This window comes from Lepeophtheirus salmonis, chromosome 6, assembly GCF_016086655.4.
Source record: "Lepeophtheirus salmonis chromosome 6, UVic_Lsal_1.4, whole genome shotgun sequence".
Classification (NCBI taxonomy): domain Eukaryota; kingdom Metazoa; phylum Arthropoda; class Copepoda; order Siphonostomatoida; family Caligidae; genus Lepeophtheirus; species Lepeophtheirus salmonis.
In genome coordinates, this window is record NC_052136.2 from 31,696,505 (window position 1) to 31,709,411 (window position 12,907).

A 12,907-nucleotide genomic window follows, 5' to 3' on the forward strand; every position below is an offset into this window, starting at 1 on the left:
TTTATTTTATCGGCCTTTTATATTCTAAACTATTTTTTTAGTAAGCTGTTGAAATGCTACTTGTTAGTGTTTTGATTGTAGATTCACTCAGTTCGAATTAAACCTTGTTAAACAATGAAAATAACTCTATAATTAAATATGTCATAGTCCAATAGTCAGCCCCGGATGACAGAATTGGCCAACTATCAGTTAATTTTGGGTCTTCTTTCTTTCTCTTTTTGAAAGAAATGTTAAGAGATACATTAAGGATATCCGTATGTAGAGTTGTAAATTCCTAAAAACAGGACCGGACGGGAACATTTTGTAACTGATACACCTCTAATTTCAGTCAAATCCAGATACAAAAATATACTGATAGTCAACGTTCTCTAAGATACGAAATCTCTAATGCAAAAAAATACTTTCTATAGAAAAAAAAAACGCGGTAAAAAATCTGCTCATAAAGTCAACTTTTTTTTTCCTTTTTTTTTAGTATAAACTCCATATGAAATCACCAGAATAAAGAATTTCCAGAAGGAAACAAGATACAAATCGTAAGGTGGTGCCAATTTTATTTTCTGTACGTTTAATTTTAAATGAATTTCACACTGTTTTTCAATCCATGCGGATAAATATTTTGAGTGCCCCCAAAACTCCTTTTACTGACAGATAAGATAAAAATCCTCCATGATAAGTCAAAAGCGGAATCTAATCGAACACTACTTGCCTCGAAATGAGAACGTCAAACTTACTTATTTTCATAGGTATCCAAAAATATCTTTTTATATACTTTGGATATAGTCAATTTTTCATATCAAAAATAGGAGTTTCCTTTATCCAGATTTGACTGTATCTCATATTTTAAATAGTATGAACAAAGTGACGCTCAAACTGATGCAAGATTTTTAAACTATGGTTCAATAATTCCTAACATTTTTTTTGTCTTGACAGTCATTTTAATGAAGATAAGATATTTTACATATTATCAATCATACAAAGGGATTTCTATATCAGATTTATAAAGAGAATACCCCTTAAAATTATGCTTTTCTTTGACCCCAAAATTAATCATAAGAAAATCTTGTTCTTATACTGTTTTTCCCAGTCTTTATATCTAACTATATAAAGTAAAAAAAAAAAAAATACTGGAAAAAATACATATTAACAAGAAAAGTAATTTTTTTTCTCTCACTATTTTGTCGTTCATGAATCAATTTTTTTCTTGTACAAGCTTGTATAATAATATGTAATTTTATTCATATAATATATAGGTATTTAAAATAATAGATTTATTTATGAATGTTTATATGTTTATTTTTTTTTATAAGAAATGGGAAGGAGGTGAAAAGAGTAACGAAAAAACTCATCTCTTATTTTTTTCATTTTTTTAACTCAACAAAATATATTTAAATAAGAATGATAATAATAGTTTATGTATACAAAAATTGGAGAAATATTTGTTTTTTTCTAAAAAAAAAAAACACACATGAAGAGACATGTACATTAATACAATTATTATTATTGAGACCAAGGCTAATATTAATTGCAACTGCAATTACTACACATATTTAAAAAAAATGTAAAAACTATCCAAAAAAATACTGAAGTTTTGAAGAAAAATGTTAAATAAAGAGAAGAGACAGAGAGAAAGGTTGGATTTGTGTAATTGGGTGGGTCGTTGGGATAAATGAATAATAGTAATATTAATATGTTTATTCGATACTAAGGAATAATGATTTCTCTTCTGACAATTTTTTAATTTGAATAATAATAAATTTGTCTCAATAAAACTAATGATTTGAAGGATCACAAGGAGAGTATACAACGAAATGGGGGCAACGTCATTTTAACAGTTTAAGAAAGGGTTCTTAAGAGTATGAACTATCAAATAATAATAATAATAAATTATATAGGGATAGCGGCATCAAGTAGAGTTTTTTTTTGTTTATAATAATTTGTATGGATGTAAATTGAGAGGATTCGACGAAGAACCTTTGAGTGGGGTTCCTTTTGCTAATTATGTTGATTAAACCTCAAAAAGTGTCTATTGGAAGGATTGGTGGCGAAACCTTGTGCTTGCACAATACATGAACTTAGACATGACTCTTGAGACAAGAATCTATTCCTACTATGACCACAGTATCCATCGTAGAAAGGTACACAGGAGGCTGTAGTAACATTGTAATAAAACAAAGGATTTTCACCCCGACATCTAGGGAGATCAGTCTTAAAGGGTGGGAAGCGACAAAAGCTTCGCACAACTACTAATCCACTTGCATCTAATGAAGATGATGAAGGAGATGAAGAAATCTCTTCTGTTTTGGCTTCGTCCTCAATACTAATGCGCCTCGAGGATCTTGGTATAGATGACTCTCCTGAAATTCTCTCATTCTTTTCCGAGGCGCTATGGCGCATTTTGTGAAGGAAAGATAAGAATCCAGATCTGGTTCGGGAACGAGCAACACTCATTAAAGCTTTGGCAGTGGTTGTGGTGGTAGTAGTTGAAGTTGTGGAGCGAGTGCTGAGGATCTGGGCTTGGATTTTACCACTACGATGATGTAGGAAAGAGGAAGGAAATCGCTTCACTCCACTTGGCTCAGCACGTGTCACATTATTGGCTGGCACATTAGTTGAGGAGTCCATGCGTCGGAGTGACCTTCGGGGTGAAGGGACTCCTCCATCCTTGTTGGCTCTGGTTCTTAGAACTACAGACACTGGACGAGAAGATAAGGGAGCTGGCGTTTCCACAGAATGAAAACGACTTGTTTTACGTGATCGTGGATGTATTGAGGGATCGGGCAGTGGGCTAGTACTGGTAGGTGTTGAGGTCATCACAACTGTATCCCTTGTGTTGTTCCTGCTGTCTGGAATACGCTTGCGATGTCTCACTCGGACTCGTACTCTTCTATTGTTACTACTGCTCGTACCCGTTGATCTTTTTTCAGTTACTCCTTCAGAGTCCATAGGAACATTTTTCTCAGTGAGTACATTGCTGGATGTTAAGGGTGCAGATGATGTTGATGCGACGGGGGTTGTTCTTTTAGTAGTAGTAGAAGTTGTTGTGGTGGTTGTAGTAGTTGTGATTGTCGTGACCACCGTGGTTGTTGCTGTTGTAGTGGTAGTGTTAGGTGTTGTACTAGTAGTTGTAGTGGATGTATGCACTGTAGTCGTTATTATCTTAGTCGTGGATATATGAAGCACTCTTGATTCAGGAGTCCTTGAGGGATGAAAGGACTTGTGAAGGGTATTTGAAGTTGAAGACGTAGTAGCCTTAATGATTGTGAAGGGACTAAGTGTCAGAGCAGAGATTCGATTATCCTTTTCAAGTAGTCCACCACAGGTCTCTATGCAACGCTCTCCAGAGCGGAAATTATTAGTATTTCCTCCACAGCCAGAGTAACGAAACTTTTTACAGGTATCGGTCTTTGGGTCATAGTAATATCGACTCGTAACCGTCATACAATGTCCAAAATCCTTTGGCAAAGAGCAGACATTTGCTGAATTTTCTTTCAAATCTGGAAGTGCCAAATTTGTTGAAGAAGAACTTAAGGATTGCTCCCGTAATTGATTAATGAATTCCGAAACACCATGTTCGTTCGGCCCTCCACAGTTTCGGATACAATCCTCCATTGTCTCAAAGTTATTATCATTACCTTGACAACCACCAAAGATAAATAATTTACATCCTTGTTTCTCGTCGAAGTAGAAGCGTCGAAGAGTGGCTTGGCAATTTCCTCTTGACAATTGGAGTGAACAAATTAATTTCCTTGGTTTCAAAGAGCCTGAAAGGAAGTAATGTAAGTAATAATGATATTGCCCATAAAGGAAAATATTACCGTTAGTAAGTGATGATGGTACTATTATGGTTCCTTTAGGGCCACCACATCGTGCAATACATTCATCCTGATTTTCAAAATTATTGGAATTCCCCCCACATCCTCCATAGGAGAAAAGAAGGCATCTTCCAGCTTTTTTATCAAAGTAGAATCGAGGAACATTTCCGGGACAAATACCCTCATCTCTTTTCTGGGAACAAGTATCTACAAATATATAAAATATAGAATAACCACAAAATCTCGAATTAGTCTTTAATATATGGGATACTCACCGACTTCAGTGGTTATTTCCGTTTGAGAAAGAGAGCCCTCCTCTCCACATCGTAGAAGACACTGTCTTTCCGTTAAGAAGTTATTACCGTTCCCCTTGCATCCACCATAGACAAATAGCTTGCATCTTTGCTAAATGATTTTATAAAAAAATAAGTAAATTAAGAGGAACCAAAGATATTTGTAGTATTTTTACCTCTATGGCATTATAGTAGTATCTAAATATTTTGTTACTGCAACCACCACTGTTCTTGGGTAATGTGCAAATAACTATTTCATCTTTTAATAAAAAATAATAGTAGTTAATATTTTATGTTCCTATATTGTAAGTGTAATATAATTACCATGACCAGTACTTTTCAGAGTTGCAATGGACTTCCCAAGTCTAAAAACTTGAATAGATGAAGAACCAGAAGCAAAGAAGCATTTATCACTCTTCTTTGCAGTACATTCTGTTGTTGTACAGTTCCAACATGAAGAATCATATAATAAAAGGTCCAGGGGAGCACTTTTATGCCCGCTTCCAGCATAACTTGCTGATATCTTTATGTAAAGACTGAAAAAAAACGCATTTTTAAAAATTGTTGTGCTATGTACATCAATTGATCTTTTTTATTCCTTACCGTGTGTGATCCGTGTTATCCTTTAAATCAAAATTAGCCAGACTTTGAGGATTATGAATATCCAACTTTGGGATTGGACAATTAAACTTTTGATATGAAACAAATTCCGCGGGTTTATTGAAGAATCCATCATTCACCAATTGTTTGGAAGCGACTCCTCGAATCTATAAAAAGGGTAGTTATAGTCATGGTGTTTTGGGTTTTGAGATGTTCAATTTTACCTTATAGATTTCAAAACTGCAAATTAAGTTTCGTTCCCTATCAAGTCCAGATGAAATGATGCCCACATTACGACAAGGCTTCGTTCGTACATCACAGAGTCCCTCGTTTTCCAAAAAGTATAGCTGTGGTTTTCCCTTTTCCACATTGATAGAGCAGTCTCGCCCAGTGTATTCATCTTTGCAGATACAATTACCCAAGTAACATTCTCCATTTCCGTTACAATCATTAATACATAGCTTATTAGTGATATGAGCTGGTGGATGCCCTCTTTCCCAAAGAGAAATGTTTCTAAATATTGTATTTCTACATTCACTTTTGAACCTCTCTACATAGATTTGTGGGATCCAAATTTCTCCAGAGTGAAGTACATCCTTGCTACATCTTTTAACTCCTTCATCTCTGATGTTTTGATTCAAACAGTTTGAAAACAAATGATCCAAATGCGGACCTCCAATGTAGTCATTACAAAGTGTTGATGCAGACGAAGGAGTAATTACTCCATCTGTGGAAACATCTGTAATTATGTTATTCGGAGGTGTGGCGAGGATATACTCAGTTTTTTCTTTTGAAAGCTCAAAAGTTACCATTGGGGTTCCGGATTTGAATATACTCTTGAGTACAGATCTACTTGAACTTGTATCCATACAAGGTCCGGTAAGACTACAGGACTCGACTTTGGGATGTTTGTACTCTAATACTGTTAATACCGAGGTGGCTCGCCATTTATAGAAGAAATCTTTACATTTATCAGGGCATGATCGATGACTTCCAAATTCATTGGTTGGATTTCTATCAAAATTGCCACAAAGACCATAAACCAAGTTGAGATCAGCTTTTGATGCATAAATTTTAACGTCAAGCAAATAAGAATCTAAAGACATCCAAGTTCCAGTTGGGAAATATAACTTATACTCCCTACCGTCATTGACACTGAGGAGATCAAATCCTTTAGGGATTTTGCTTGGATTATTGGACTTGCCTCCAACAATGAGATGCCTTTTTGAGCAGAGATCAAACGTAAGAATACTATCGTAAGCTTTTACAACTAAGGAACAAAGACAATTCTCTCTCAGAGAACAGGGCTGAAACACTCCAACGATTTCATAAGGATGATTCCGATGCTTGTAGAGTATGAATGCACCACTCTCCTTTGTTTTATACTGAACACCATCAAAGGTATTCAAATCTATTCCACTCAAGGAGCACGTTTCAGAGACATCACTGTTCATGAGCTTAATTTTAACAGGGGAAAGATGATAATTTTGCCATTTTACATTACTTTGGGATTGAGTGGATATTTTGAGGGTTACAAATTCCATGGGCTCAACTTTTATTAGTCCATTATCATTGAAAGCAATTGGAATTTCATGGGTTTTATTCCAGTCATGTTGACATATCTTATATTTTCCCTCAGAGCAATCCGGAAAGGATATTTTATCCTCTCCATTGGGACATTTTCTAAGTGAGAGGCCTACATCCACTTGAAACTCTACACAACAACTTTGAAAAGTATGTCTATCACACATGATGGGGATAGTGGGAAAGAATTTGATGGCAGCGGGGTGTCCCCCTTCCTCCATGGTGAGAGATGAATTAAATATCTGAACTCCAGGCACAAAGGTGTTGCTCATTTTTTTATCTGTTTTGTAGTCTGCTTCCTCATGTTTGGCCTCGGCTGAGCAGCGGATCTAAGGATAATATAAAATTCAATATTAGGAAGGAATAGATAATTTGCTTTATTACAACGATAATAACTAACTAAAAAAATGATAATGCAAATTCAATTAATCTTTGCATAACATAGTAACATAGACTCTCGATCAAATTGTCAATAAGATTCAAGTTAAAGCAGAAATGCATTTTTTTAATCATTTAATAAAAACTATGTATATGCACCTATGTAGATACAATAAGTTTATTGGGACACATATGTAATTGAAGGGTATAATGACCTCAAACCTTATTTCTTTCCTTGATCCACCATGCTTAAGATACTTTGTCATTATTTTTACAATTGATAAATAAGCCTTAAGTTTGAAATACAAGTGTACACGTACAATAAATGAGCATAAAGGGGAGGCATGTCTAAGTCTAGTACAATGCCTTATAAGTATAGTAATAATATTATTATTTCGATAGTAAATTCATTTTATTAATAATATTCAACATTTCATAATTTTCTTTGTACATAATATCCACCTAGTTTCAAGGCATTGAAAAGAAATTGAAGGCAGGATTTAAAATCACTTCATTATAGTTATGTCTCAAATTTTGACAGCCGATCTAGACTTATTAGACTGAATTGAACGCAAAAGTCGTCCCATGGAACACTCTTTACTCAATGACGTTCTCTGAGATATCAACACGTAACTCATGACTGTTAGACTCAGTTCTTTTATCAGTTATACCCAAGAAAATACACTCTAAATTCTTGAAAGTGCCAAGCGGTTCCTCGGATTTTTAATTGTGGATTTATAGCTTGAAATGACTTTTATTATATATACATATATAAGCACAAAATGAAAGCATAGATCGTTTTTATGTGACGTCATCATTATTAAGCTCCACCATTTTGGGGACTAAAAAACCTAGTTTTACTGAATAAAATTCCCTTTTAATAAATAGTCTATCAAAAAAGACTAGTTTTATTACATACATATAATACCCTAGTATGTATTTTCAGGGATTTTCCGTACTTATTTATATCATTCAAATATCATTGTTATTCATTGTCATCAGTAATATTCAATGCAGGTGTTGTTAAGTCTGTTTTATGCATAAAACCATTTGATCGAGTTTTATTAAGGTTTATTAGAAAATGGTTCATTTTATGTAGTGAAAATATCAACTATGAGCCCCAAACTGGCGTTGTCTTCAATTATGAAGCAATTTAGGTATTAAAATGCTCTTTAGTTTTTTATGACTTTTTTTTTACAGACAAGTCAATTTTTTGATATTTATAAAGTAATAAATAAGTAATCACAGATCTTGGAGGAAAATTTAAAACAAACATTTATTAAGCACAACAATTTAAATCATATTTGATGGGTCCCTAGTCCCCCTTTGTTGTTACACCATTGGTTAAAATATCAATAATGTTATATTAGAGTGTGAACAGGTCTATCCTCATTAAAACAAGTCATCAAACAATCATTGTGACACTCTCAATGCATTAAAATAATGTTCCATATGGTACTACGTATCTTGTATTAAAATATCAATAATGTTATTTATCTTGCAAAAATGTATTTCTAAATACGACACTACAACTCAAATTTAGGTATTGAAGGAATGATTAAGACTTTTTCTCATAAGGTCTTAACGTAATTATAAAACTCATTAATTATAAAAAACAAAAACAAAAATAATACTTCTTTTTAAAAAACCTATAATTTGTTGTTTTTAACATACGTGTTGCGTCAACATGAAAACAATCTTGAACAAAGATTAAGAAAATAAAGAATTTCCAATGTATTTTTTCTATCCTCTTGACAATTTTAGAGGTAATGTTTATAAAAATAGGCTAAATTCAAATTTGTAAGAAAAAGCTATAGTTTAACTTTTATTTTAAAAGGACTATTCAAGTCATTTCAAATAAAATCATTGTGACCAGACTCATCCCCGTTTTGCATTTACAAGTATTCTCATTAAAATATTGATTCCATCATTTGTGAGATAATAAGGAGGTTAATTTTAAAAGATAAAAATACATTCCTAGCTTCAGTCATCATTTGTAATCGATTCTAATGACTAATGTTTTAATTAAATAAGACGTATGGACACGTACAAATTAACATGTATAATCAGTGTATAGATCTAAAATAAATAGTCCATTATAATAGTTAATATTTAAAAAAATCACATAAAAAAATAACAAACAAAAAATCCTAATTTATAAATAAACTTCATGAATATATATATATATGAAGTTCATACAGATATTTGCAATGCCTTCAAAAGGTTAAGGCGAATAATTTGTTGATAGATATTGAAATCAGTTCATGGAAGGATATAAATGTGATCCTCACTCAATTTTGAGAAAAATAATTCTAGCTTGCTTTGTGTTGCCAGGCCACTTATTTGCAATAAATTAATGCATTACACGCCTGACTCATTTTAATCTAACTACTGAATTATACAAATTAAGAAGCAAGTTTTACATTTTTGGTTTTTTGTTCTTGTACAAAACATATTGAGTACCTACATAGGGAAATGTAGACAAACATCTTGACTAGAACATTTATAAATAAATATTAAGTCATTCAAATAAAATAAGATTTTGATACTGGTTGAAACTACGTAATTCAGTTTAGTAATGGAATGCTATTTTATTTTCCTCTAAATAGATATATTTATTTGACAGCAAATGATGAACAAATATTTGTTTCAAGACATTTATTTAACTTTATATATAAACGAATAGCACGTCGTGATTGAATGATTGTTAGGGATGGTTCCCGTTAACAATAACTAATTCTAATTCAACTAATCAATGCTCAAGACACTGATAATTAGAAAAGTAAGTAGATCCATCAACACCTAACAACAAAATACAATGTTTATTCTTAGGAAATCAGTCTCTGGACCAATCAAACACTAAAAACTGTTCTTTGTGTAGTTCCAGAAAGAACCAACCATTTGTTGGTTATGAATTCACTCTATGTATCTCTTTTTTTTTTTTTTTGGGGGGGGTTATACTCTGAAAATTCTAGACCTGTTTGTGACAAATACATTTTTGTAGGAGGGGTTCTTTAAATAATTTTGCTCTAGATCGGTCCCACAAAAAATCAGTAAAATTCAGTCTATTCTGATTTTATACGTAAATCAATTTTTGATGACGTCAAAAGTGTTTTCTAATTGTAAACATCGTACAATGACGTCATATGAAGGTTAAAGTGTTTATTATATACGTAGTTATATATACAACTTGTTTGACAGAGAGTTATAAGAGGGAATTATTCCAGATAGTGAAACCGAAAAATCGGTCCAGAATTTAAAAACAATTAGTTGTGGGTCTGAGCAGCAAAACATGAGTCCAAACCGACCTAGAAAAAATCATATAAGACCTTACTGAAAAAAAAAAAAAAAAAAAAAAAAAAAATGGATCACGGATCGAGTCTCAATATTAGAAATAATGCATTAAAATGATCTTTGGAGTATATTCTGAGTAATTACAACAAATATGTATTTGAAGTCTCTCTATATATTTTTTAAATATACACACGAAAAACATTTCAGAGTATTATTATCATTAAAGCTATGCGTAGTACAGCATTTCATCAATTAAAAACTTGAATATCAAGTTTTACGTACTTCTATCTGAAGGTACAATGTTAAATATTTTTTGAAATATTTACAAATATTTATTTATTTCCAATTCGGATGAGTTGTTTGTCCTATGCTCATTAGTTGTATGATTTGTAAAAGGTGTATGAAACTAATTGAGCCATGATATCAAAGGTGTATGTTAACAAGTGAAGAATCCAGGGATATATTTACAAATGTAACTGATTATAAGTCAACATCTGAATAATAACTTGATTGGTTGTTTCTTTTGAATATAGTCAAATGAATGTCAATGATGATATGATGGTGATCTTCTTTCTTCCTCCATATAGGAAGTGAAAACGGTACTATTCATAGATATATGCTAAATTTAAACATAATCAAAAGTGCATATCTATTCAGTCGATGATCTCCTAGTAACTAGGATATATATATGTTTGTTGGCACACATAATATGTACTCCTAAGTAGTAATTATAACACGTGAAAATGTAGACTTTGTATATAATACATAAATATACAATACGGATCCTGACTCAACTTTCAAATAACGAACAAAAAGTAGAAACATATAGTGTATTTGAGTGATGCATGACACTTATTTGAAATCAGAAGAAGTATGTCTCTAACTTACCTGCCAGAAATAGGAACTAGGTAAGGGGCAACTTTAGTAGCCAGTCCTAAATCCAAGGAACAACACCCCTAACTATAGGGAAAACTATGAGCAGCGATTAGTCAATTAATTTCCTGTAGTTTCAATCCTAGACATTCCCTTCAAAATAAATTTATTCCTTGCTAAATTCATCCCTGGACATTTCATTCCCATTTTGAAGTGGGATATTTAGTTACGTCATAGAATTTATGCTAATGAGCTAGTCAGTAGTTTTTGTGTAATGATGTACAAGGAGGGCTTAGTTGGCAGTCAGGTCTGGAGATGTCAGGTAAGGATGAGAGACAGATATGAGTTATGGTGTTTCTGGATTAGAAATGACGTCATCATAAATATTTAATAGTGAATGGAAATGAAATCTATGGATACACTACACAAAACCACCAACTAGTTTAGAAACATTAACCGTATGACGTTAAAAAATATCTCTTTTCAAGATAGGAACGAAATGTCCAGGATGAATTTTGCAGGGAAATAATTTATTTGGAATGAAATTACAATCCTAACTTTTTTTAGTTAATATGATTTATTTTTTTGCCTTATAACCATGCAGCCTTCTTTTTCATATATTTTATGGGCGAGTCTCGTCTTATTATATTTTTATCCCTGCCTCTTGCTCACTTAAAAAAGCAAAAACAATACAAAAACAATTTAACGTCATAATTCATACTGCTTTCCTCATAACACACGGGCTGAAAATCCCCGCACTTTACCGATACACCCCCTTGCTCCACATAATTGACAAAATAGATGGTATGTAATCGCATAAAAGAGTAATATCATATTTAAAGTACATATGTAGGTATTTAAAGAAATAGAAGATTCTTCAAAGAATATCATTAAATAATTGATATGTTTCTTAGAGCCATCATTTCTATTTCTCCATAAACTCCTTCAATCAAGGCAACCTTCAAATAAACTCGTCTCATAAATATGAAATGATTTATGTACATGAACATAAGTAGTTAAATAGTATAATAGATATATAAACACACTACTCAAAATACCCCTTTGATCACATCATGCCAAGTATGCACGTAGGCCGAGAACAACTACATTATACCTACTACTTACATTTGTGACGTCATTTTAATATGATTAATTATTATGATACTATGGATATTTACTTTTTATTTAATAAGGAGAGTTTCCAATGTACAATGGTGGAATACACATTAATTTGATTTTTGAAGGAAAGGTTGAGAGAAGCAATGAAAATGGTAATATGGTGTTATTAAATAGATTTTTATTGATGACATGAAATGTTTCCAAGAGCCTATCTTTCCATCTTCATAGGTATGTATTATATAAGATCCCCTTTTCTCAATTAAGTAAGAAATAAACAACTACTTCTCGGTGTCTTAAAAAAGTTCTTTTAATAACTAGTTTGCGTAAGAAAAAACTGATTTTTATATTAATCTAAGGTATACAAATATGTTTTAATAAATATCAATGTGACGTGACTTAATAGAAAGTAAACAAGTGTATTAATAAGCTCTATACTGAAAATTGCTCTGGAGAAAATCGTCTTTGAGGAAAATTACCCTTATAATACTTCTATAAAAATTGATTAATTAGGTAGATCCTTAAGGATTCAACATTGTATTTGCTTTTACGGTGAATTATAAATATTCTTCAAGCCTACTTTTGAGTGCAATTTAAATACTTGTAGCATCATGTTTTTTTAATTAGTCTAATATATTATGCATTTTTCCCCTTTACTTCAAAAATACACATTTTGCTGATATTAGTTTGACTTAACTGCATTTAATTGATTGATTTACTTAAAGTTATAATATACCAATGGTTTTATTAAACAGCCCTTAAAGTAATAAAATAGCATTCTATGATATGACTCAAAAAATTATTTTAGTTAATTCCATTTTAATATTTAAAATGCAAGAACAATATTTGGTTAAATACAAAATTGCACTCAATGGTGAATCGAAGGATATTTCCTTTGAGTAAATATCTAAATGAGAAACATCTTAAACCAAAGGAAAGACAACTTTCCTAGAATTG

At 32.0% G+C, this 12,907-nt stretch overlaps 1 protein-coding gene across 1 annotated transcript in view; it reads right to left on the reverse strand.

Annotated features, from left to right (window-relative positions):
* Positions 1–1,289: 1,289 nt before the first annotated feature.
* LOC121119173 (uncharacterized) overlaps positions 1,290–12,907 on the reverse strand; it is a 35,369-nt gene continuing 23,751 nt past the window's right edge. The window contains exons 5-11 of the mRNA XM_040713788.2: positions 4,930–6,618; positions 4,709–4,872; positions 4,430–4,641; positions 4,282–4,364; positions 4,088–4,217; positions 3,816–4,019; positions 1,290–3,761 (exon numbers count right to left, since the gene is read on the reverse strand). Of these exons, the coding sequence (XP_040569722.1) occupies positions 1,993–3,761; positions 3,816–4,019; positions 4,088–4,217; positions 4,282–4,364; positions 4,430–4,641; positions 4,709–4,872; positions 4,930–6,618 (4,251 nt within the window). The 3' untranslated portion in view covers positions 1,290–1,992. The remainder of the gene's footprint in view (positions 3,762–3,815; positions 4,020–4,087; positions 4,218–4,281; positions 4,365–4,429; positions 4,642–4,708; positions 4,873–4,929; positions 6,619–12,907) is intronic.